General features: G+C 40.1%; 1 protein-coding gene across 2 annotated transcripts in view; it reads left to right on the forward strand.

The window, feature by feature from the left end:
- LOC126356267 (PHD finger protein 21A-like) overlaps nucleotides 1–25,879 on the forward strand; it is a 111,696-nt gene extending 85,817 nt beyond the window's left edge. The window contains exons 4-10 of one of the 2 annotated variants that reach the window (XM_050007111.1): nucleotides 18,613–18,890; nucleotides 20,338–20,462; nucleotides 20,720–20,832; nucleotides 21,021–21,420; nucleotides 22,569–22,757; nucleotides 24,568–24,671; nucleotides 24,968–25,879. In XM_050007111.1, coding sequence (XP_049863068.1) covers nucleotides 18,613–18,890; nucleotides 20,338–20,462; nucleotides 20,720–20,832; nucleotides 21,021–21,420; nucleotides 22,569–22,757; nucleotides 24,568–24,671; nucleotides 24,968–25,096 — 1,338 coding nt within the window. In that variant the 3' untranslated portion in view covers nucleotides 25,097–25,879. The remainder of the gene's footprint in view (nucleotides 1–18,612; nucleotides 18,891–20,337; nucleotides 20,463–20,719; nucleotides 20,833–21,020; nucleotides 21,421–22,568; nucleotides 22,758–24,567; nucleotides 24,672–24,967) is intronic. The other variant, XM_050007112.1, reaches the window with a different exon arrangement.
- The last annotated feature ends 1,758 nt before the right edge of the window (nucleotides 25,880–27,637 follow it).

Here is a 27,637-nt window from a genome sequence, read left to right on the forward strand (position 1 = left end):
TTCCTCCAAACCTCAGGATTCAGTTAATAAGAATCTATTTCCTTCACAGCGTTAAACAGCATTATTAAATCGCTACTCGGGTGACAAACGTGATCCGTGGAAAACAATCAAAGTTCTAATCAACGAAATACAAATCTTCTCGAGCAGATGTTTTGACAGGGATACTCGTAGTGTAGGAATGTAATAACCTATACTGAGATGGTTTTGAGAAGTTGTGAACCAGGGTCCAGAGGAGCAGAAGATAAGGACTGCAGACTCCCTGAAAGTCTGTATACCTGCAGCTATGAAGAATCCAGGGCAAACTACAAAAGTCAGTCAAATAGCGCAATTAGTCCAGACTGTTTCATACGTAATCAAATGAAGCAACGTGCGCAACAGACCATTTTGAGGATGAGGCCTCTCCAAATTAGTTGAGGATTTCGGATCATTCGTGCAACACCGAAAGACAGAAACAGTAATCTAGCCGGAGGAGGAGGAGGAGGAGGCGGCAAGGTGCCCGTGCGACACTCGAGGGAACAGCGCGATCGTCTGGTATTACGAGAGGTAAAGTGACCCAAAAATAATATGTGCGTTTCGGGATTTGAAACAAGATCCATAAGGCAGTCTGTCACGTCTTCCTCTTACACCCTGAAGCCACGGACTGCGCTTGGTATGTCGGCCTGGATGTGAACGCCGGACGCCCCCAATCCGCTGCTGCAGCTGGAGGTGACGGAGGTCAGTCATGCAGGCGCCGGCCCCATTCACCGGCCGTGAAGTCGGCGGGACTCTTCGCTGGTACGTGTTTGGAGCACCGGCTGCGCCGCGTGCGTGCTGTCTGGCCAGGCGTGACTCAACTGCTCCAGTTCGCACCGTTGTTGATAGCTCTCCCTGGTTGTTCGCGGACGTGGCGAGAGTCCAGCTCGAGCGTCTGTGCTTTTACTTCTGTTTTACAGAGCTTTGTTGGCAGCGCTTACCGTAAGGTGTGGCGGGGACGCAAAGATCGTTTAACAACTGGTCGTAGCTAGCCATTGAAGGGCAATGTGCGTTGTAGCGTTAAGATCAGCCAGCAGTGCCAAATCCCGACATGATTGCGGACTGCTTTTGGGGGGAGGTCGCAGCCACAAACGTTGACGAAGTATTTGCTACAGCACCAACGTAACCGCGAGCAGCGTGCCGAAAACAGCGAATACTTCATATTTCTACTCACAAAATATGTAGCGACTTCATGTCGCACGTCTTTTGTATTCCAGTGACAGACAACTGGAGGGAAATGTTGCTCACACATGATTACAGACAGCTGGTCTGCCTCTGCAAGATCTGCTTATAGACGAGGAAAGGAAGTGGGGGCGTTTCACTACAGTATAAGATATTTAGTATCGAGTGATGTTGGAACAAAAGTACAAATACCCACAGTATCGCAAGTATTGTCTTTTTGTGTGTCTTAATTCTTTCCTTTAACACAAAATGGCTTATATAATTGCCTAGGCTTCCGCGGCCAGAGTGAGTCGACATAAAGTTCTCTGGGTATAGCCTAGACCCAGAAGAAGACCACTGCAACCGTGGCCGAAACGTTAGTTATATCTAGCAGCAGTAGTTTTGTACATTACGATGCGCTACCGTACCAACAAAGCCGGCCGGAGTGGCCGAGCGGTTCTAGGAGCGACCGCTACGGTCGCTGGTTCGAATCCTGCCTCGGGCATGGATGTGCGTGATGCCCTTAGGTTGGTTAGGTTTAAGTAGTTCTAAGTTTTAGGGGACTGATAACCCCAACAGTTAAGTCCCATAGTGCTCAGAGCCATTTGAATCATACCCAGAAAATTTGCAATGGTCAACCCTGTAGGTGGTGGTGGTGGTGGTGGTGGTGGTGGTGGTGCATGCAAACGGTATAAATATGCCCAGTGTTGTCCAGCATGTATGTAAAGGTAGTGTTTTTAACGAAATTACATACGTTAGTCTATTTTTGCACTCTACAGACACTATGAAGAGGAATGTTTGTTGGGACTACAATCTGTAGTGGCACATTCATGTAATTGACGGCATAGGAAGAAAGTAGTCAGTGATAGGAATGCCTTGATCAGGTTTAAATTTGTGGAGTGATTAACACTTGCGTAAGGCGAGGATGCAGTATCTCGGCTTAGCTGTTGAAGGTATATAGCGAAGAAGCAATGAAGGAGATAAAGGAAAGGTGCAGAAAGGGGATTAAAATTAAAGGTGGAAGGATATCAGGGATCAGATTCGCTGGTGGCTTTACTGTGCTCTGAGGAATTAATGGAGTGGACTGGAAAGGAATCAAACTACGTGCAGAGCTCAGAATATGGACTGATGTAACTGAAAGTTATATAAAACAGCAGAAACGAGATTAGTGATAAACTTGGCGTCAAAGGGGGAGGGGGGACATGGTAACAGACTGAAGGAATTCTGTTGCCTTGCAAGTAAACGAACAAAGCCTCACAGGCGAAGCACGGAACATATATGAAACAAACTAACACAGCATTCCTCGCAAAAATGTCTAAATGTGGCAAACTTGGACCATCTTTTTAAGAAAGATTTTGAGACCCTTCGTCTGGAGCACAGCGTTGTATGGAAGTGGAGAAATCGGTGGAAAAAAATTCGAAAAGTTTTAGTTGTACGGGCTGTGCAGGAAGTAGACAGATAATCAGAAAGTTTTCCTAAGAATTATAGAGGAAATTGAATATAAACAAAGACAGCTGCGAGCGGCCACTTGAGAAATGTCTTTTATTTCTCGAGACTTGAGTTGAAGCAGGCAGAAGTTAATACATCAATGTCTTTAGCACTATGTTGGTTTTGGAGGTTATTTTACTGTGACTATATATAAGGTAATAAACACACATGCGTCGCCTTTTACTTATTGCGACAGTAACAGCGGTACTGGTGCTAACAACCAATTGGCAGTTTTCATTATCATCCCTCTTAGTGCCTAACGCGATACCTGATAGAGTGACGGTGGAAAATGCCTATTGGGTGTTAACAGCAGTACCGCTGTTACTGTCGCTATTAGTAAAAAATCATTTTTCGACACACGTTGCCATGCAACAAACGAGGCGATGCGTATTTTTTCTGACCAGAAGAGGTCACAGGTGAGGTAACCTGAAGTAACATGCATTGTTCTGCATGCCTCGTCCGAAAATGAGTTTAAAGAGACTGTAAAAGTAGTTAATGAAACTAAAGACACCATTTCATATGTGAACGGTCGCAGTTGTTTGTATTTATATTTCATTCAAAGTGAGAGCACGAGGTGCTACAGATTCCGTAGCGGATAAGCTTAATCTAGGATAAATATTAACTAGAAGAAGAGATGAGATGCAGCCCTCTGAATTGCTTCGAAGTCTTCCTTCAGCCCGACGTGGAGGAGATCCGACACTCGAGCACTACTTCAGAATGGGTAGCGCAAGCGTTCCGTAACCATTCTGCTTCATATACGAATTACGCTTTGCTGGAATTGTCCCAACAAACTGAAGTCGACTATTCGCCTTCGCTGCAACCGAACTCTTTGTGCTCGTTCCATTTCGCACATCAGTAAGACTGCGCTCAAACATGAAAGGATTTTTTTCCCTAGTCATCGACATTATATTACTTTTTTTTTCCAAATTTCCGAGAAGCTACGATTCATCACACCAAATAGAAATGCCACCAGTCCTCCTGCGTGCCACTGCAGCCACGTAACAGCGACACGTTGCCGTGTGCTACACCATCAACGGCAGTTGATCGCAGTGTTGCGCATCATATCCGTCAAATCGTTGACGTACAACAAAGAACAGAGAATGGGAGCGACGCTACCTCACTCCGCTGGGGCACCCTCGTCTTCGACGGACGCTCGCCGCCCAGGACAACGTTCTGCCACCAGTCGCATGTCTGAGAACAGATTCCTTCCCTAAACTCGGTCGACTGTGGGGCACTTCGTCAAACGCTCCTCTGAAATCCAAGCATGTCGAATCTGTCGGCCTTTCAATACAGTACAGTACAATACAATGCATGAAACAAACGACGCGGATTGTTGTTGTTGTACTGGTAGGCGAAGACACTGTCACATGAGAAGATCGTGGCGGGCCGCGTGAAAGCGGCGGGAAGACTCACGACTAGGGATTGGAAAAAACAGTTGGCTACAGCTGATACCGGTATTTCAGTTTCGGTATTTGTTTCGTCTCGGTTATAACAAGGTGTTTATTTTTTACTGATAACAGAGTAAAAAATCGAAATATAAATTAGCTATAGCAGCAGCGCCAAAATTTTTAGGTTTTAAATAAACCTTCTTGTTCCTATTATTTGCATTGGCTTAAAATATAGTGTTGTTGTAGAAAATGGGAATACAGATCAGTGCCATTTTACTAACAACGCTAATAGTTAAAAACAAGCAAGAAACACACGGCCTAAGAAATGGTACAACGTTGCCGACGCGGTAAGTCCCTTCTGCAATCTGTCGTGGCTTAACGTACGCGTCTACGTACAGCATGCAAAGACTCAACCGCATTTCGCCTGTACGGTAGTTCCTCGCTGTAGGCTATTTGCCGGACGTCCGTTGTATTGCAGAATGGCACCAACCTTAGCCTGGAAATATTTTTGCGGACTCACGTAGCAATGACGTGGAATGCTGCATTTGCTTTAAAATAGTAAAGATTTATCTGCCAATTCTACAAAATATTAAGTCGAAAAATTATGACAACAGTAATAAATAAAAACCTTGAGAACAATTCATTCATAGTATACAATTAAAATGTAGATTAGGTGCTCTGCTGCCTGTCACTGTCTACATAATACACATTTATCTGTTTGTACCCCTTGAAAACGGACAAATTAACCAGAGAAACAGCGTTATTCGGCCTCAGTTTTCACCCTTAATCACTACCTATTCGTAATGCCCGAATAGTGATGTGATCCCCCATTTCAATATTTTTCAGCAATTTCAAAAATCTGATTTTTTTCGGTATTTCGCCACTTCTTTCTTTTTAAGAAAAACAGTTAATGGTGGATGGATTAAGTTTTATTTGCCTGTTTGATATTTTGATTCTCTATATCTTGGAACTCAGAGTTTTGCTCGGTTTTTACGTTTATTACAGAAAATAATACGAATTGAGTGTTTCACAAGATTTATTTCAACATTTACGAAGCGCAAATACGGAGAAAATGCATAGCGATTAGAAGTAAAAACAAAAATAAACACTATGACTACAGAACGCCTCATACACTTCTTTCGCAAGCAGCACTTTGCAGCAAGATGATTTTCCACTATCGCTACAGAAAAAAACCCAAAATCAATTATTTCAGAAACCGGTCATTTTCAGCAGATTCAACAGCTGGCCTCGAAGAACACGATATAACCGAAATCGGTTATTTCGACGACAATCGCCTACCACACCGATGACTCAATGAGAGGCGCGGAAGACGAGCGGGCGTGTGCTAGCACCGGTGCTGTCGCGGGGCGGGAAGCGTGCGATGTGGCGCGCGTGCGCTGCGCCGCGGCGGCACGTGCTGCGCCAGAAGTTCGTCGGGCCGCGGCGGCGGCGGCGGCCGTATCGATGTCCCGGCCCTGGCGACCTGCCCCACTGGCGACGCTTTTGTGCCGCTGCGGCTCAGCTGCCGGCGAGCTTGCCGGTGGTGCTGCGCTCAGTGAGCGAGGGGGAGCAAGTACCTGCTGCCGGCACCCTCTCACGTGATGTCTACGTATTCGGTCTTCTACTTCGGGCGACAGTTTCGTTGGTTTCATCTAAGCCTCTGTCATTTTTGAAGAAATGTTTAAACGAGTCAGACAGCTGCACACTACTGAAGCTGCCGAACATTGCTCCAACTGTAAAAATTAAACGGAATACGGAGATAGCTGCATCGTGGTGCACGCGTCGATCTTCAGGAACGGTGTCGCATAAGGTGCCCTAGAGATCACTGTACCAGGTTAATTAAAAGGACAGATGTCCTAGGTTGAGTAAAGCCCGGAACTGGACATTCATTTTGCTTAAATTCTGTTTGAAAACATCTCAATTATCTCTCTCTGTGCGCCTTACCTGTGAATGCTGTCCTCGCGAACTGATTATCCCAGTTATCAAAATAATTAAAAACACAAACTCACACATAAAATATTTTCGAAAGACAAAACACAAATATAGCATTCAAAGCAGAAAGTTCATCCCAAAAGTACATCCCAAAAATAACAAGAGGCAGACGTCTACCAGAAAGCAAGAAATACCAACTGCAACGCAACACGTGTGATGTAAGACATGTAGGATAAACGACAACACTGGATGCCCGGTACAAAGAACATACAGAGCGTGGAAATACGGGACAAACCACTCAACTGTTGGAAAACATTTAAGAGAAAACAATCACAAACCTATTACAAGAGAGAAAGATGTGAAAATAGTTCGGACAAATAACGAGACACCTCATAATATTAACAAGAAAATTATAACATATAGAAATCATAGGCTGAAAGGACCATACTATTAAACGACCAAGTGAATACGACTAACTTCACTGTTTACACTGATTGATCATATAATAGACAGTAATACCAATAGATGATCACAAATTCCATTTTCTCTCCCAAGAATAGAAATGTGAAAACCACACAAAACTTCATAAAAAGGAAAATGCGGAAATACTTACGTTAACAGTGTGCTAGGGGTGTGTCTGTTCCAACAATGCGGATACCGCGAAACACACTTCAAACAGGTTTTGACTTGCTACTGGATACGTGTCCACCTTTCGAAAGACAAGGGGAATCTCAAAAGTAATCCTATCACTTAAAAATATTGAAAAGGAAAAAGAGTGGGAATTACAGCATCCCACCACAGTTCTTACTTTTGGTGAAGGGTACTGGCTTTTATTATCTTCCCTACTTAATATATTTTGACGGTGTGGCATAGCTTTTTGATTGGTCTAAAATTTCTAACATTGTGATTCTTTGTCGGTATGTGCATAAGGGAGGAAGGCAGGTAGACAAATCACCGTAATACCGTACTAGCAAAATATCTTGTCAGCAAAACCAGAAACTAGTAAACTGTGATATACACATTACATATATAAATTAAGGAAAAAAATTCTCACGTTCTTTAAATTAGAGCTATATTTTTACTTGATCACACATTCATGCGAAGATTTGGACTTTGTTCGAATACCGTAAAAGTGGGCAACTCTGTAACTGAGACAGTACTTGAGGACAACAGCGCTCTTTAGGTTTTTATTATTAAATACTATAATCCGGTCGGACATCCAACACACAGTTCTGCTTGAAGCGTGCGTTGCAGAGAACTTCCATTAGTATTGAAGCTCCAAGTATGTTCATTACGCTTGAGCTAGTCTCAAAGCAGGCGGAAAAACGTCTGTATAGATTTCTTGGAAACATTCTGCCTCTGCCTTTAATCCTGAAGAACTGACGAACTGGAGGTGATATAAACATGCTGTATTTGCACATCAAATTTTACAATTTTCTTCTGCCATTGGCAAGCTGAAAAATTTTTTCTGTAGATAATATAGATACCTTTGTGACAGCATACATACTTGCGGAAAAAGTGAGATGGGGCATTTTCGACTGGTTTTTCTCAGAAGGACTGTTTTACTTCGGATTACAATTTGGTTTCTAAAATACGTAACATACAGTTGCCCAGGATATTGTACTCACTGTGCCGTTTTGTTTTTCCTCAAAGCATTGAACTTGTCTAACAGCTTGAGCAAATTACCATACTTAGAGGATGTTGTTGTTGTGGTCTTCAGTCCTGAGACTGGTTTGATGCAGCTCTCCATGCTACTCTATCCTGTGCAAGCCCCAGTACCTACTGCAACCTACATCCTTCTGAATCTGCTTAGTGTATTTGTCTCTTGGTCTCCCTCTACGATTTTTACCCTCCACGTAGAGGATATTGTTTTTAAATGTATTGATCTGTTTCTCATACATTCCACGTGTTGCCAAAGTTGTTTAGATTGCATTGCGTAAGTTTCGCCCGAAAGCCCTTATACATTGTCCGTAAGGTCCCGATTGCCCCCCGTGCGATTTCCGTACTTTTTAGAGCCCTTTGCACACATGCAAAGAATCACGGCTCCGTAGGCAACCGACACATTTTTCTATGAAGGCTTCGACCGTTGTCTCTAACAGTGGGGTAAATATGTTCACAGTTGCTGCGATTACTTCTGAAATTACTACTACTACTTTACCCAGTTTTTTCCATCTTTCCCGTTTTGATTTGACTGCCCCTCAGATTTTAAGCGCGGCGCCAGTTGTGCCGACACTCCCGCACTGTTTACGATCGGTGGCCCTTTATTGTAGTACTGTGTGTCCGCTACATGGACGTCGCGGCGCGGTTTTAACGGGCGGAAGTCGGCAATAAGCGTAGCCATTCGTTTACGTACGACGGCGCTGTGTCGCTCGCTAGGAGCTCTCTGTAACCTGATGGCTTTTTCATTCTCAGGGTGTTAAAGTTCAGAGACTACGTAAAAATGTTCATGTTACGCGCCTCAGTGGCAACAGTACTTTGTCAGAGAATTCTACAGTGCTGCAAGTTGACAATAACTTAGAGAAATGCAGGTCGCGTTCTTCCTTATCCTTAAACGGAATGCATGTTCAATTAGTTTTGTCACCTTTTGATATTATCAGTATCAAAAAAGGATGCTACCAATTTCATTCAATAATCTGAAATTATATATCATATAATTACATGCAAGGTAATCGATGATGTACGAAATATAACTAGAAAATATTTTTAAAAAAATGTTTTATTCCAGCTGTGTTAGGTTCACTCTGAAATTAGAAGCCTGAAATATAAAAATTCAAAACTACTGAGAAATCCTGCCAGTTATCAACAAAAATTCCACTTGAATTTTTCAAGTGGAGAAACACTGAATACACTTTCGAAAATACGTAACTGTGTGTGCACTCCCCAACGCTGGAAAAAGTGTAACCCAGAGCCAACATCCGACTGAATGACTGTGAGAAATCTCCCAAAACCGCCCTCAAATTGGCCGGCAGAACCGGCTTTTGCTGGCCCAGGGCAGAATAAAGGCACTCCTCGTCTCTTCAGGTTGTCGTACACACTACAGTGTAGAATGGTCGCGTTCTTCACAGTTCAAGCAGCAGTTGTGCCGCGTAAAACTCTTCAGTATATTCAGCACGTCATCGTGGAAACTCCTTCAACAGAAAAACTTAAGTTTCCGTTGTGCAATCTACAGGTCGATAAGGGCTGTGCGAGGAAGTGACGACAGGACAGAGGTCATTATTTCGGCATGGTTGTGAAACGTTTCGTATCCATCTTGACTACAGAACAGCGCCTAAATCTTCACTGCATAATAACCAAAAAATTAAAGATATTCGATGTGTGATAAAAAAGTAACGAATATTTAAACATCCGATTTTCAAAGTTTGTCATGTCTACACACGTGTTCCTGATGTATATTTGCATTTTCAATTGTTTTGAATATTTAGTGTATTGTTGACAGTCGAGAAGATTGTACGTGTATTCCAGTGCTCTGCGAATTTTTACTTTGTAAAAAGATGGATTATAGAATTTGCATTAAATTTTGCGTGAAAAATGGAATAAACTGCAGCACCGCATTCGTAACTCTGACGGGCTTTCGGCGTATGTACTATCAGTAAGACAAGAGTTTACGAGTAGTATAAAAGTTTCATAGAGGGTCGAGAAGACGCTGAAGACGACGACCACCCTGGACGGTCCAGCACATCAATTACTGACGACGGTGTGGAAGCAGTAAATAAAAAGGTTCTGGAAAATCGCCGAATCACTGTCAGAGACGTGGCATGCCCTTTGTCTCATGCCAAGCAATTTTTTCGGGCATGAAAAGTGTCGCAGCAGAGTTTGTTTTTATTCGGCATTCAACAGTTTCGAAGCAAGAAACGACGTCGCGGTAGACATCGCTGAGGAATTACTGAATCAAGTCGATAACGATCCAGAACTTTTTAAAAAGGTTATAACAGGTGACGAAACATGGCTATACGGGTATGACGTCGCAACCATGGCCCAGTCTCTCAATGGAAACTGCCAGAAGAGCCAGAACCGAAAAAATCTTAGACTACAATGGGATGTTGCATCGCGAGTATGGTCACCAAGGAGTGCTACGCGGGAGTTGTGCTCGGTCTGCGTGAAGCAATCCGAAGAAAAGACCAGAATTTTGGCAAAGTCACTCTTGGATGTATGTGCAACAGTAATGCTCCCGCTCACAACTGAGTGTTCGTTTGTGACTTTTTTTTGGCAAATTGCCTCAGCTAACGTATTTGCTGGGCATCGCCCCCTGGAACATCTTTCTATTCCGGAGGCCTGAATGTAAGGACGTAGTTTTGCAACCATTGATGAGATACGAAAAGTGAGTTCCTGATTTACTTTGAAGGAGACAAAGTTCATGTTGATGAATACAGAAAGATTCTGTAAGGAAAGCAAAACTGCCCGTTACTTTTTGATCACACCTCGTATAGTGTTCGCTATTGTCAGTATTTCCGGTCGGTCTCAGCTGCGTTAAACATGCAGTTTCTGACACTTATAAATAAGTTGTGAAAAAGATCAGAGAGACGGCGAAGAAAGATGGAAAACTGCGGCGGAACGAAATTAGGGGTACATCGACATGTAAGTCACAAAGGCAGATGAACTCCAGTTGGGAGCGCACGGAGAACATTATCAACCGTGGACATGAGAGCTCCATTCCGACAATCGCCTGAAGTGAGGTGACTAGGGACAAACCGAAATCTAGGAGAAAAACGGAAAGTTACAGCTCGCACCACTCTCGAATATGAATGAATGCCCAACTCTCCTTGTGAGCGAAGTGCGGTCGGTGGTCAGAGGAAACATGTTCGTCGCGGTTAATGCCAGTACCTCCATTTACGGTTTTACGAAAACATTGCACCAAAATTTTGTCGCTACTTCCACAGCCTTATTAACAGAAAAATGTAAGAATGAAAGAAAGTAACAGGAGGGACGTAGAGAAACCCACCACCAACGGATCCTCTGTCCCTTCTCAGTTGTAATCAGTAAAACTAGTGCCAAATGATTGTGTATGGCTCGGCAGCACTAGAGCCTTCGTATTACCATTTTGGTTCTTCTGTTTAAATTATGTGCAATTTGAAGACCTGTCAACTCCAATTGAACACATCATAGCAGTACCCAACATCCCATTCCGATCCATCATCATCCCTCTACGAACTTAGTGTCTGTCGTGCTTTCCTTGTCATTATTCTCTCGTTGAAAACCTTTTGGTGCTGTTGCTGCAGTTATTGCACGGAAGCGTTTAACACCACCATCTTGTCCATTTGATAATGAAAATGTTAAAATTGTATCAGCTAGTAGCTTGTGAATGATACTTGGCAGTGAAGCGGGAGAGTACCAGCGAATGTGGCATCTCCGTGGAAGTCGCGTTTAACGTGTTGGCTGCAGGTATGGCGGTTATCGCTGAAACTACCGGTTTTTGGTTGTATCTGTTTTTTTCCACATTAGTTTAACCTGACTGTTAAAACCGGTCAAAATAGCCGGTTTCTGAAGTAACCGATTATAGGTTTGTTCCTATTATTTCCTGTAATAAACGTAGAAATCGAACAAAGATGGAAAATTTTTGACTCGGTCTGTTCCAAACGCATAGAATAAAAATTTTAAATCAAGTAGGCAAATGAAAGAAAACTTGATCCGTCCACCGTTCGCTACTTTTCTCGAAAGAATAGGTGGTTGAACACTACAAAAAATCGCCAGTGTTCTATAGATTGTAATTTTTTAAACTCCGCTAAAAAAATTATGCTACCAGCCATCATACCACTACTTGGACATTACGGATAGTCAGTGCTAAAGGATGGAAACTGAAGTTTGAAGAACAGTTTTTCGCATTAATTTGGTGCGTTTTCAAGGGTACATAAAGTCAGCAGATCATCTGATTTAAATTTTAATGGTATGCTATGAATGAAATATTGTAAAGTTTTTGATTTATTGCTGTTATCATGATTTGTTTCCTCATTTATTATTTCGTAGAAATTATAGACATATGTAATATTTTAAAGAAAATGAGGCAAACAAGTCTTCGTGCCATTGTGCAGTACAATGGATGGCTGGTGACAACGGCGAGAAACTACCGTATAGACGAGGTGTGGGCAAGCCTTGCACGTTAAGTGGCATATCTCAGCAATACTGTAAAAGTTCATATGCCACGTGTTTGTTGCTCGTTTCTGTCGGCATTGTTGTCAAAATAGCACTGATCGCTTTTCCATTTTCTATAATAACGAAATATTTCAAACCAATGCAAATTCCACAAATAAGTATTACTTTCTTTAAAAAAGGTTAGTTTAAAAACGAAAAATTGTAGCGCTGCTGCTATGCCTAATTTGTTGATTCTTTCACTCGGTTATAAGTAAAAATAAGACAACTGATGATATAGAGACCAAATAAATACCGTAAAATAGTGGTTATTTAGAACTGTTTTCCGCAAAGCGACGCCACGCCACCAGTGAAGGGAGACACGCGTTATCTATAAGGAAATCGCTGTCATGTCGTGGATTTGCTGTTATTGCGGACTCTATAAGCGCAACTTGTGCAGCCGTAAGGGCGATATGATGGTCATGAAATGAAAGGTAGTGGAACGCCTATTATGAACTTAATGCCCATTACGGTTTGATATATTAAGAAGCTATGAATGTGTTGACTACTTCAGGGACTCTCTCTCTCTCTCTCTCTCTCTCTCTCTCTCTCTCTCTCTCTCTCTCTCTCTTTCCGCGGGGGTGGGGGGGAAGGGGGGGCGGAACGGCACGACATTGGTACTGCAGAAAGACCAGAGGTATGCAATGATTTAAAAAAAAAAAAGTCATACTGTAATGCTTTTCCGATGATTTGCGTTACATTTAAGTTAAGTTTGACATATCTTCAGAAGAAAATAAGTGTAACCTTGAAGTATAACATTACACGTACTCAGTGTGGGAGCACAAAAGTTGCGTTAAAATAGGCGTCTAATCCACAAGATAGGTAGTGACTCTTCCAAACTGTTTTTAAGTTCCCGATTCTCAGATCGCGCAGAGCACTGAAGTTTCTTGATTTCCTCTCAAAAATAAACTTTTTTTATTATTATTGTTCAGGTTTACCTCCGTTAACTGTTCGGTTGGTTTGTGTGTTAACCACTCCCGGATGTTAATAATTCGTTTTTAAATGCATAAAAAGCTTCCACCTCAAAGTTACCAAACACTTTCTGAGAAGTCATTTTTCAAAATGTTTCAGCAACGCTCTACATTTGAAATCTGATTGAGAACGGCTGGGCCAGCGCTACATGGCTCATACAGCCCCAACCCAACGCACTCTTCCTCCATACTTCACAGAGAACACAGTATGTTAGGCGTTCATACTTATAATAGGCCGTGCCCGTCCGTGGAGAGATGATTTTTTCCAAAATTAGGTAGATTTAATTAGTTAGATTTGCGGGAAAAACTAACAGAGGATTATTTTTTCTTACCTTCGAATTACTTTCTTCTCAGACATCTAGCTTTATGTACAGAGTAGTATTGGCTGTTCTGAAGTGTCTGTGGACTTCGTGTGAAGTATAAGAAACGACGAAATCGTGATAATATGTATGAACACGTGTTTGGCACACAGTCTATTTGTTCGTTATTTAGTTTCTTGGTTGTTCAGGTGAAATGATATTTAGAGTAACGTACATCAAAATCAATTACGAAACAGTATATACTGACACTTTTCCAGAATAATGGCGAGAACGTGTCATGTGCAGGAACGCTTGCAGTGGGTTCATCAAACTGGTATCGTACCCTACTTGATTGAATTAATACCTCTGAAGCTGCCTGTCGCACAGTTTCCTAATTGGTGTGCTAGAAACCACTCCCCTTTCCTCGACTGTCACTTTTAATCAACACTCCGTTTCTAGTGCGGTGTTGGTCGTTTCTCGTTTGGAACACCCAAAGCTTGGTAAGGAAATTATGATCTTTCTAGTATTGTATGTGAACCGGGGACCTAGAAACAATGGATAGGCTCCGTCCCGGCCGCAGCCGCAGTGGTCCACAACCCCATGACTGCTGCAACAGTCCACTTCACCCCTCCGCCGCCCCCACACCGAACCCAGTGTTATTGTGAGGTTCGGCCCCCGGTGTCTGAACTCAGAATGCACCGAACACTCGTAACGATGAGCCTCCGCAGCCGACGATCTACGCGCGTGGCAGTGTTAACACCACGGCATTGGCAGCTATGACTGAACTGGGCACTTCACCATCGGCACTGGACGTTGACGCAGCGGCAGAGCGTTGCATGGTCTGATGACTCTCGACACCTTCATCATGCCGATCGGAGGGCGCGAATCCCTCGTCTTTAAGGGGAATAGCTCCTGACACCCGTACTGCGGCTCCTGTGGGCGTCCATGGGTCCACTGGAGCCTGTGCAAGACACAATGGCAACCAAGGAGCATCGCACACTGGTTGCTGACCACGTACACCCCTTCGCGACAGTCATATTTCCCGATGGCAGCTGTATTTTTCAACAAGATAACGCGCCATGTCACAAGACCAGAAGTGTGATGGAGTGGTTTGAGGAGCACAGTGGCGAGTTCCAGCTGATGCGCTCGCCCCCCCCCCCCCCCAACTCGCCAGATCTGAACACGATCGAACGTATCTCGGACGTGATTGAACGCGATGTCGGAGCTCATCCTCCCCCCCCCCCCCCCCCCCCCCCCCCGTTCTCCAGCAACCTACCACGAACTCATTGCTTCATACCACGACGCGTCATAGCTGTTACCCGTGCCAAAGTTTGGATATACCTGCCATTTGGTTGGTGTCTCATAATATTCTGCCTGATCAGCGTCTTTGTGCTCGGGTTTTGTAATGGAGACGCTGCTGTCGCTACTACTAGAGTATTTCCTGACAGCAGAGTAGGAGATCCAAGTGTGTTTACTTGTGTTTGCACTAAATAGCGTGAGCCTGGTGCAGTGTTCAGCAGTCATACTTAGTCCAAATGTGTGAATGAAGAAACTGTGGACGAAGCAGAAGAAATTATTCAGTTGGTCGAACGTAGTCCTTAAACGAGCACACGCAGAATTTCTTGCGGCCCTCGGTGTCCCACGTACAAGAATGTGGCATACATTAGGCATGCACGGTCTCTGTGATGTCACTTACGGCGGATTCAACATCGTCCAGAAGATATCCGAATGGAATTTCGTCGTTGCAGATCGCAGAGTAACGACATTAACACTGTCTACTAGTGAAGCCACTTTCACTCGTAATGGTACCAATAACCGGCGTAGCTCAAATCGGTGGCCCAACGGAAATTTCTATGGAGACATATTTTCAAGAACACGTGTTTATATAAATGAGCAGTGCGATATGATAGACAATCAGTTGATATGGCTCCTTTGTTGCCGCATCGTCTTACGGGGCCCCGTCAAAACTTTCTTGAAAACTTTCTTGAAAACTAGCTTCCAGCATTATTGGAAGAGGTTCATTTGACAACGAGCATTGGTATGTTCTTCCAGCACGACAGAACATTTGGACATTCCTTTCGTCAGCTGACACTTCGTCTAAACCTGACATTCCCCAGAAGATGGTTCGACATAAGCGGTTACAGGTTATTTGGCCACAAAGTTCCCTGGGCCTTATCCCTTTAGTTTATCAATGTGACGATGGTTGAAAGGCGAAGTCTGCAAATGGAAAGCCAACACAAGAGACGAGTTAACCGTTATGATGATTGAATATCGCTGTCCCCCATGGAAGAACGCCAAGACGATCTCAGAAGAGCTTCACATCGTGTTGTCAAGAGAAATCGAAAGTACGTTGAAGTCGGAAGTTTAATTTATGAAACTCAACAGTAAACTTGGCCTTTGCTTTAAACTTCCTATGAGTATGTGTTTGAGTTACATTGTAACAGCTGTGTGCCTGTAATTAATAAAAATTGGGTACATGTTGTATGGAATATTTTATTCGAATTAGTTTGTACTACCACAGCCTAAAATATGTTAATCCTTATTGGGATGAGAAGTTCAAACATCTACCGAAGGAAATTAAAAAGTTTATTTATTTACGCCGTATCTGAACAAGACAGTAAAGAAACTGAAAGAAGGTGGAGTAACTGAATTCCAGGCTGCAGCTTTACATGGCTCTGCCCTGCATCCAAAAAACAGCAGAGGTATGCAAACATTTTACATATTAGCCAAGCGGACCCATTCTCTTGCCGGGTTGCAGAATCAATAATGTCTCACAAGCCCCGTTTGTGCTCTACAAAAGGAAGCTTTGCCCACATATCAGCGCGAAACAGAAAATGCTTTCATTCAACTAAAGCTTATTTAGCAAAAAGATGGTGTTAACACACTTTCCTATATTTGTTTTCGTATCATAATACTGGTAGTTACATGTACCATTCAGATATTTGTGAGCAGCGATTACGTATTTCTATTGGCTCTTCTGTATACGAAAGTCTGTTACGTTAGCACCTGATAAATTGCAGTTACTAATAGCGTCATTCCAGGCGCTTTTATAATTTTCCGAGGGCATTGATGGCACTGTTGCGGACTTAGTGCATGCGCTCAATGCATCCCCATTTCAGTGAGGCACAATTGACAAATACTACGGCAATATCCATATCATTATTAACGGTATAGACACATGTTTGGAAAGCAACGAAAAACTATTGTGATTAGTTATTATTACATGAATCCATTTGTTTCGTATTCAGATGCAGTTTGATCGTTCCAGTGATTTAGCTCGGTTTCATCTGACGGGCACTAGAATCCCGAAGTCTTGACGTCAGAAATGAAAAAGCTGATTTCTCTTTTATGGGCATTACACAGTGATGTAACGTAAGCCCTGTGTCATTGTGTTCTCCTAACGCTGGGGATATCCGCGGGGGCCATAAAAACTGCTAGATTTTTAAATCTTAAAATGCCTCGGACCAAAAATACAGAGAGATAGTACCACCGTGCTTACGTAAAATCGTAAGGGTGCCTAAAATACTCATATAATGTCAATACCAAAATCTGTAATACCACTTTTGACAGTAAAGGAATTATCTTCGATTTGGAGACAGCTGTAAAAGTAAATGGAAGAATAGATAAGCTGGAGTAGTGAGTGAAATCTAGTCTTCATAGTGTGTCGACTGCCTCTCCTTAAAGTATTTGACTGTCATGTAGCGCATCGTAAAAGGTTAGAAACGCACTGTTTTACGGAAGATACCAAAGTGTATTAATTAATATCTTCACAGGCTGTAAGAAACCACCAGCCTGAATAACCAACGTCAACTCGATGTGATAATGGAGTTAGAAATTTATGCAGCAATTAAATAAGTGCGATTATACAAGTTTGTGTTGCTGCTCAAACTTAATGAAGAATTGAAAATTTTTCCGAATGATACTACGTGTGAAAATATTAACATTTGTGAGCTACTCTAAACGTCGCAGCACTATTTCGTCGAAGTATCCGTTGATGGGCGGCGCTCCGGGTAGCGGCGGCGGCTGACGCGTGCGCGTTGTCTTCTGTTTCCGCTATTTGTCGCTTGGAGCGCCAGCAACAGAACACGTGATACTCGTAGCGGTCGTTTCGACACGAAGCGCAGCGCCGTCATGTACTGCAGGCGGCCGATACTGCAAACTTGTTAACGGGCACCGACATACTCACCACCCGGCGCTTATTCCAGATTAACACGTACATACCTATAGCGAAGAATCAGACTTGTACTTACTGAATGACGAAAATCTAATATTATCGGTGCCCGCCAGGCTCTGCTCTGTGAGAGACTACCCCTTGTTATTGCGTAAGTTTTGATATAATGAGTGAGTGTATGTTCGCCTTTTATCCATCTCACGTTTTGGAACCCTTCTATAGAAAGATTATCAGACTTGTTGTTTTCCAAGCAATCATTTACATCGTAAATACACAGGCATACAGAAACATGAACCAGAAGCTACATAGCTAAATACATAAAAACAATATATACTAGTGAAAATAAGTACGTAAAAACACATACACCTAGACTGATATCTTCCCCGTTCATACACCACAATGTACCATTTCGACTATTTCTACTTGTACCTTGAGAAAAGTGTCAGCCTCTCTGTTTAGCACAGTGAGTGCGACATTGGCTGCAAAGAAGTTAAAAAAAATATATTGCGAAATGCATTACTCTGTAGTATTGTCTTCAGAGTGAGATATTCATTTTATAGTTAGTCAGATTCATTCAGACAGTTAAAGAGTATGTTGCAACTATGATCTATGTGACACTTTCAGAAACTTTACTGTGTGAATTCGTGTTGTTCTCTCATGTATTTTGCAACTTGCATCTGCTACGTAACTGCTAGATTTGAGACCAGCAGCATTATTTCAGTGTGTGTGTGTGTGTGTGTGTGTGTGTGTGTGTGTGTGTGTGTGTGCGTGCGTGCGTGCGTGCGTGCGTGCGTGCAACCTAACTTGCAAACAGTTCTTGCAGCTTGGAGTTCAACATTTGTTAAACACTTCTGTAGTTTCACTGGAATGTTAATTTGCAGCATTGAAGATATATGTTAGTGGTGTTGCATGAATATTTCCTATCCCTTCCACGTTTTCAATCCTTTCCTGAGACCGCCCGCTCCTTCACTCCTCTTTCAACCACACTTCAAGGGCGCATATGTCTGAGTATGTGTTAAAATACTTAAACAAACATTATACTGTTAATCTTTCTTTTCTTCTTACAGAAACAACTAATTCAGCGACTAAGGAAAGAGTTAGAAGCAAATTCAACAAACAGCACATTGAACAACAAAAGCACTGTTAAATGTGCTGAGAAAGATAATGATATTGAAATCATACAAACTAATAACAGCAGTAGTTCGAGCGCTGGTGGGATTGTTACCACAGTAAACACAAAAAGCAGTATTACCACAGTCTCCAAAGATGCAAATAAAGCACAAAATGGAATTATTTACATTAGTGCAGTAGATGGTTCGGGAAATGGTTCTTCAGATGAAGTAAGGTGTGTTTGTGTAATGTTCTAGTTAACATGTATTCACATCTCTCTCCTAAATAATGAATTATAGAAATTCATTAGCAAATGATTCTTAATATCATCAATTATTATTTTGTTGTGTAACTAATTTCTTTAGATGTACCCAGTTTGTGAGACTATCTTTTAGAGGTTTTTTAACAATTTAATAAGATTATATGCCAGTAATGTACCCTTTCCATAAATGTAGAAACATGTCACCATTGTAAAAGTTACAATGAAATATCTTATAATGAAGAAACCATTACATATAAAAAATCTTCATGTTAACAAAAATTAACTATGTGTGTTACAGCACTGTTTCTGACAATGGAAGATGTGCTGCCTTGGATGGTAACAGTCTTGTCAGTTACAGGATTTGTAAATATTTCGAAAGCTTTTGCTCACTTTTACATGAGTAACACTACCCACAAACAAACAAAAAGTTGCAGTACACACATTCAATCCCAGGGGTTAATGGGGTGGTGACAGGAAGGCATCTGGCCACCCTTCAAACCAACCGCGGTGAAGAAATCTGTCTCTGTGCTATATTTTGTGGACCTTTCTCCACAGGGAAGTCCTCGTTTCTAGCTTTTTCTTCTTCCGTCGATTGGGCTTAACGTGTCATCGGTTTTAACATCTTTTATTTATTAGTATCCTATGGTTATGACACAGGTGCTTATGACTTCAGTTCTTTTTTCACCCTAAAACAAAGCCCACTTCAAACCAGCTTAACCTACATTGAACTGCTGAGACCATTTAGAGCTGACCAGAAGTAGTAGATGATCTCTTTCTCTAGAATCTAAGTCAGGCCACAATCCAGCAATCTTGATTCATGTTTTCTTTCCATGGCTCTCTTGAATTATTAAAAGTAGATTTTAAAATAGTTCCCTCAACAAGGCCATAGTGGATCCTCTCTCTGTTTTTATACAACCTTGGTGATGTAATATTTCCATGATTGATACTACCACCATTCCTTTGAAAATAGAGGGAGAGATTACTAGCTAAGTGTTTCCTTTTACATATGGAGAGGTTTTGAACTGCATTTAACTGTCAAAGTTAAATTTAATTTTGAAGCTAGACATAAAACAAATGCCAATAGTAGACAGAAATTTAACTTACTTCCCTTATGATATAATGAACCTTTTCCAGAAAAACTTACCAGACAGCTTAGGAGTGGGATAAAACTAGAATCAAATCTTCATTTACTTGAGAAATATCTAATACCACACTGATAATCACATTTGTAACATGTATGATCTCTAATAAAAAGTGTCAAAATTGTTTTCACATGTTATTTACTCTGAATGACTATTTAGTGCTAGATATTATGAGGGTACATTAGTAATCACCAAGAGACAATGTTCACAAATTTGTAGTTTGGTGTGTCTGGTGTTCCGATTTGTCATGTTGTTCATGGGCTTCTTACTTATTGCAGATTATCAGCAGCTTCCTCACCTTCTTCTTCCCCTTCTTCAAGTTTCTCAGATGATGAAAGAGAAATACAAGAGTCTTTGGCTGCAGAAATTTCTCAAGAGAAAATAGCATTTCTACAGGCTGTCGGTATGTTATTTTCCTGCCACAATTGCTTCAGATTTCTCAAAATATGAACTTCATTTATCATCATGTTCTTCATCTTTTGTCATTCATGGTCACAAAAATCGTTATTTTTGTAACTGTGTCTAAATAAAAGATTGTTTTGTTTGGGTGCCAAATGGTTTAACTTTTATTTTTGGAAGATCTTCAGTTGCCTTGTAATACATAGGTCTCTTTGTAATGAATATGTTCTTGTGATAGATATTTTTCTTTTACTTTTCCAGGACTCATAACTCGTGAAATTCTCTCAGACCTACAGAACCGCAGAGTCGAAAGAAAGCGTCGTAGCACTGCAAATCATACCCAGTTCGTATATGGAAGTCACTGGGATGTTTCGGTAAGATACATGAATATTGCTGTTGATTTTTGTCCCCCTTTAAGTCGTTCTTCAGCAACAGCAATTCCTTCTTAATAAAAGCAAAGTGTAATATTATTATTACATTAGCCACTTTCAGTATTCTTTGTTAACGTTAAATATTAGAAATATTTAATTTTATTCACTGTTCCTCTTTCTTTTAACTACAGAAACGGAAGAAGAATGGTTATCTCTTATCCACATCACCGCAAATAAAAACAAAAAGGAAGCCTCAAGTACATCAAAAGCAGCAACAACACCAAAAAGATAAACACCAAGTATTGTTTGCTGAAAATGATAGAATTGTTATGCCTGTAACCTCTGCACTAGAAAAGATGACACCAGTTTCTTCTTCAGTATCGCAATCTTCCTTAACTCGGCACACAGCTTCAGACAAGACTAATGCATCAATGTATCGGATCACTCCTAAAGAAATCTCAAGATCGCTGCTACGTACTTCTGGGACAAACTTGCCAAAAACTTCGTTACGTCTCGCAAGTCTTCCAGCATCTCTAACTATAGAAAGAGTGAATAGTCCACCCCATGTTTGCATCATCTGTGGATCTACTGGTAAGATGTTTCACTATGTTTCTTTCAAGATTGGATCATCTTTGGTAGGGTACATGGTGATGTACCAATTAATGTAAATTCCAAAAATGTAGAGTAATATTCTTCAAATGGGTGCATTTGAAAATAAGAAAACAAATATCTTTTAATGACATGAATGTCACAGTCTGAAGACAAATTTCTCTTAATGAAACTTTATGTATAGCTGTTCTTGTTACCAGACACACAACTGTGGTTTTTATATTTCTTTTCAAATTTTCATATGTTTAGTCAGTCATTTCCTATGAACTGCACCTGAATAAATACATCCCACTAGATGTTGTCAGTTCAGTTTTGCAGACTATTCTTGTAATTAATATATCTTTATTCAAGTGTATTATTGGCTGACTGGATATATGCTGATGATGGAAGAGAGATGAGAACTACGTTCCACAAAAAAAGGCCTCATTTAATCTGATGATTATTTCAAGTAGTGCACCAACATGCAGGAACTCTATCAAAGAAGCTATTGTGCAAAAACTACTTCTAGACAAGAGTTATACCCATAGCAGTGAAGGGATACAATGAAATGTGCTGTTTAATGATATTGGTGTTGCTACTAGTATCCTTCCTTGTAGGCATTCACCATGCTGTAATTTAATCCTCTGTTTATGTAAAATACTACTGTTATATCAGTTACTTTAGTCATTAAAGGCAATGGCATTGGAGGAAGTTGTGAAAGCGTGGGCTACTTAACACAGTAAGAGAATGTAGACACAATAATCTGGGTGAGATGTCAGTCTGGATTAAAAAATAAATAAAATAAAAATAAAAAAAATAAAAAAAAACTCCCGGCAGACAGAGCTTCTGTCAGATCAACAGCATAATATTTCTGCAGTCGTGACAGTAATGATATATGCTGCTGTTGGTATTCAACATATAATACTGGTTTACGAAACAGTTCCATAAGAATGCATTTCTGTCTCCATTGTAATGTGTACTGCACTCACAGCTGATCATGGATTTACCTGCAGTGAGTTAACTATCTCATCTTTGTATTTGAAGTTGAGGATTTGAAAGACAGAAATTATGTATCTGCACAGCTAGAATGTGTTAATTGCCAAGCTAAATATGTTTTACACCTATACTTCTAATTTTTCTCCTTATTGCAGGAATGCTCTCTTCGTGTAAGAACTGCAGTGCATACTTCCATCCTTCCTGTTCAAAAGAAGCTTCATGTTGTCCAAAGTGCAACACAGATCAAGGCAGCAGCTACATGGAAGCCAAGAAAGGATCGAATGAGCCACCAAACGGACTTATTATACAGCAAACAACAGTTCCACTGCAGGCTAGTTTCTCAGGTGAATACTATAGTAATAGTGGCAGTGTTGGTACAAAATTATTGTTTCTTTGTTACAATGAACTCGGTTGATAATTTTGTATGTCGATTCCTGCAATTTCTGCTTAAAATAAGAGGTTGGTCAGTTATTACAAGAGTTGTTAGCTTGAGTAAATGAATATGAAAAACACAAATATTTTTATCAGAAATTAAAAAAAATTGCTATGCATAATGTTTGTTGTTTCCTAACTGCACTGAAACTTAATCTGAAAGATTTTATGGCAGAATTGTACATCAGCAATTAATAACTTGTCCTAACACTGATAAGTAACCACAAGTAGTGAGAAAAACATAATAATTTTTTAATATTATATCAAATTGTTTGGCTTTCTGTGATGATTAGTTGCAAAGATATACACCCTACATTATATGAACCTTAGTGATTTTGAAATACCTCTCTGTCATTTAAAATTCAATATTTAAAGCTATCTTCTGTCCGTAGTCCTGCAAGCAGTTGTGTTTGACCTGTAACAATCACGAGTATTAAATGCACTTAGAGATTTTGAATCAATGGCTGAAAAATCAGTTTTCAGCTGCAAGAGGTCTCTAATGAGTAATACATGTATTCATCATGCTTTTAAATTGCTTTGTTTCATGACAAGCAAGACTGCAACATTAGGGATGGTGGCACTAGGTTGCAAAACAGTATACGATCATTTGTGATAGAATGTATCAACATTCACTGTTAATGACTGGTTCTCAAAAAGAGAATATTATTCCCAGGAACCAAAAGACAAATATTTAAGTTATAATTAAGAGGATGTAGTGCTTAGGAATCCAAATAATTGGCACAAAATGGAGAAGTTTCATAACAGGTGTCACCTGAATTGGAAAAAAAAGAAACTTATATTTCTGTGTATGGAAACTCTGTCCCTCATGTCTCAGATGGTTGGGGAACATGTATGTATCTGCTGGAATGTGAATCATAAATATCAAAACACATATCACCGTGAAAAGCTCTAGCAGTGATTACACTCCTGTAATGAAGGCAAACACATCACAGTAAGGATGTGTGGACTGGAGTAATAGAAAATCCACTTGTGTCTCTGGTCAGCAGCACTGATTCTTGGCTGATGAGCAGGAATAGTACTATGTTACTGATGAGTTCATATCTCATGTCATTGTGTTTGACTGGTTTATAAGAGATGTGTTGCTAAAGTCAATGGACACTCTAAATTTTATTGCTGCATCTGACCGCTTCAATGTCAATGCTTGCAAACATCTTCATGAGGGGAACCATAACTGTTGTTATTGAGGTTGAGGTCCTGTACGATTGCCAGCTCTCTCCTTTCATATGGTATTATCGAACTCATTGTTGCATGAAATTGCACTTGGAACTTAGGTGAATCTGGTCGCTATGGTGCTAGGTATTGGTCTCATTGTACAACAGGCACTAGTATATTCAAGATAGCACAGGAGAAATTTTGAGCTAATGTATACAGGAGACTGTCAGTTTACACTTCAAACAATTCCTCTGAGCCTTACCTTGTTCCTTATGTGAATAAAATGTTAGTATGCACTTAAGACCATTGGTTCCAAATCTTGTACGCCATATTGGTATTCTTTTTTGTAGGGTACATTTGCAGATGGAGTGCATGTCTCTGCATATGTTTTGTAAATGGTATTTTCCTTTATGTAAGTTGAGAGTGCTTAATGGTCTGAAAGTTTTTAACATAGAGCACTTGTAGACTGTACAATGTATATATGTTTGCATGTATATAAAATGGTTAAAAAAAATCGGATAAAAACACAAGGAATAAAATTTATTTCAGAACGTAGAGCCTTGAAAGAACGTTTAGCGCAAGTTAACAGCAGACTAAAGTCAGAAAAAAACTTAATGGAAAAAAGAGCTGCAGAATTAACTATATCATTGGAGGTAAGATCATGAGCAGATTGTGGTGGCAGATATTCTTAACAGTGTTAATGATGAGATGGAGAATTATTTCGAGAATTATTTCGAGAATTAATGGGTCTAGCTGCCTTGTGTGAGAGAGGGGGGCAAAAAATAAATAGTCAAAAGTATGATATTTATTCTTACCTGTCATACCCCATGTATCTACTTTTTCTGAAGCAGGAAAGGAAGACAGATTGTCAAATTTTTGTCGTCACACTTATGTATTTGTCTCACTTGCTTTACAATGCTAAATGAATTAATTAATTGTGTTTTTCCAGGCCCAAGCATCGCAAAAAAAAGTAATGCTCCAGTCAGAAGAAGTTATTCGAAACAAGATACAAGTGATCAATAATTTTATAAGTGTAATAAAGACAACTCAATCAGTTGCAGCAAAAGACAAAAGTTAACGAAGTGCATCCACAGTTATAACTTTTACAATGTGCAAGGATTTTCTGTGATGACGCCGGGAACAGTGATACAGTAATCCAGATTTTTATACTGGATTTTCTCAGGAAATGTGGAACAGATTTCTCACTATGTGAGAAGCAAGCAGAAATAATTGCACCAGTCGATTCTTTTAGCAGATTAAAAGAATTAATGGGACCACTTTTAATTTTCGACACATTTGTTGTGTTAACTTGCTTCTGTTTGTTTCTCTTAGTGTATTATTTGTGGTGTAATTGTTAGTTACTTTTGCATTTTTTCCTTTGGCACTAAAAGACATAAATGGTTTATATAGCTTAATGTTATTTATTAACTTTTTTGCTCATTTGTTTAAAGTAAAATCAAGGAAAAGTGACAGCTATTGGGAATGGAAATACTCAAAGATAACAAAAATAAATTTCCACATTTCTTTTTTTGCAATGGAAATTATTTTATAAGCAAGACTGTAAAAGATTTGTTTTTATAACAAACCTGCTTAGGTTACTTAAATATATCTGAATTATGTGATGACTAACAAAATCTGCGAAAATAATATGAGCAATAAATGTATGTTTTGTATATATCTGTAATTCAGTGAATCTGTAAAGGTTATTTATTGAGAAATGTGATATTAACCTCATTAAATTACAGTGGGGGAATGCACCAATATATTGCTGCCTGCATCAAACTGAAAATTTGTATTTTAATTGCTGCTGTTATTGTTATGCTTACAGCCAGCTGAATAAAGCATATTTATCACTAGAAAATGTCTCTATGTAAAAGTTTCTCTGGAACTTATTTACCCCTTTGAACTGGTTTGCTACAGGTTTAACTCAAGACTATTATGTTATCTGGACTGAAATGTGCCAACAAGCAATTAGAAATTTATTTTAATCTTAAGTAATTATTGTAAGCCTACCAGAAACAGTGTGCAATAGTTGCTGTAACTGACACTATGGTTTTCATGGCAATATGCACAAAGATAGAAAATAAATATTGAAAACTAGCCAGTAGAGTGAAAAATGTAAATGTATTATAGGTTTGCAATGGAGTACATCTTGTTTGTTTTACATAGCACTCCCAGGGACATAATTACATCATGGTTACACAGCAGATGCTTCTAAACAAAAGTTCCTATACAAACATATGGCAGGGGTTATTTTTCTTCTTTTGTGTTTGGTTCTTCTCGTGCAATGCATATTTCAACATACTCCCTGTTGTCCCACTTTCTGAAACTTCAATGTCAAGGCAGATTTACCTGTTCAAATTTATCTGCATCTTTTCTGCATATTTGATCATCTGCATCGTGTTGTGTTACAGCCCAACAGCTTTGATGTCATTTCTCACTCCTGCATTATATATGTTGGGCTCAGTTTTTTTAGTGCACTTGGATTCTGTGTGTAGATTGTATTGTGAACCACCTCCTCAATAAATCATGTCAGAAATTATACATAATCATTTGCTACTTGAACTGCTCACTTCAAATAATTTGTTCATTGCCATTGCTTTCTCTTCATTCGTATCTTACACACGGACTTGATGTTCTTTTGATGAAAAGTTTTGCAGTCCGTATCTGTGTGTGATATTTAAGAGCAACCTAACATTCGAAATGTTAAGTATCGAACAAGTTATGAGTTCAGTTTCTTCTATGTTTCTTTTATGTAATAAGTTAACTGACATAATTGTCACTGATCCCTCCCCCCTCTCCCCCCATTCCTCTTTGGTGTGGGGGAGGGGGGGGTGTTGAGATAAGGTACAGGATTATCTTAAGTGTGGCACAAATTAATGCAGTATTTCTCATCTTCAAATAATTTTAGTTCCTATTAAAATTCAGTCTCATTTGTTCCTTTTTCTTCATGTTTCTCCTTTATTTTCCTCTGGCCACTTCAAATCCATATTTTAACCATGTCTACCCTGAACTGATGTTAATTTTAGCATTTTTCTTCTGAAAACATTTCTTTCTGCAGTTCCTTCTTTAGCACGGAGCATTTCTAAATTTTATTTAAATTATTGGACCCATCTTAAAGTTTCTTAGCTTAAAGGTATTTGAAAATCTGTTTTGTTAGCTCATTGTCAATCATTTATGTCCAACAATAACAGTCACCTGTTACTCCTTGTTTTGTTACTTTTGTCACTCCTCAATTTATGAGCTTCTGTGTTTATTAGACCTAAAAGTCTCATCACAAGTGTTCTCTCCAGGTCTTGTAGTCAGCCCTGTTTGTGCCTATTATTATTCTGTACATAAAGAGAAAATATTTACTTCTTTAAGCTTCTGAGAGTTCTTATTCAAGAGAATATTGTGCTTATATTCAGAATAAGCACCACTAAAAATCTGTGCATTTTCCTTTGCTGCACTGTATCATATAATTGATTTTCTTCTGTCATTTTGCAGAATTTCATGATTCTAAATTGAAACTGAGATTATATGTAAAATTGCAACTGTATATACTCCAAATGGCACATTCCTTTGTCTATGGTTGACTCAAGTGTAATAATGAGAGCACTGGCTTTGGAGGCAACATGAC

The sequence above is a fragment of the Schistocerca gregaria genome, chromosome 3, assembly GCF_023897955.1.
Source record: "Schistocerca gregaria isolate iqSchGreg1 chromosome 3, iqSchGreg1.2, whole genome shotgun sequence".
Classification (NCBI taxonomy): Eukaryota; Metazoa; Arthropoda; class Insecta; order Orthoptera; family Acrididae; genus Schistocerca; species Schistocerca gregaria.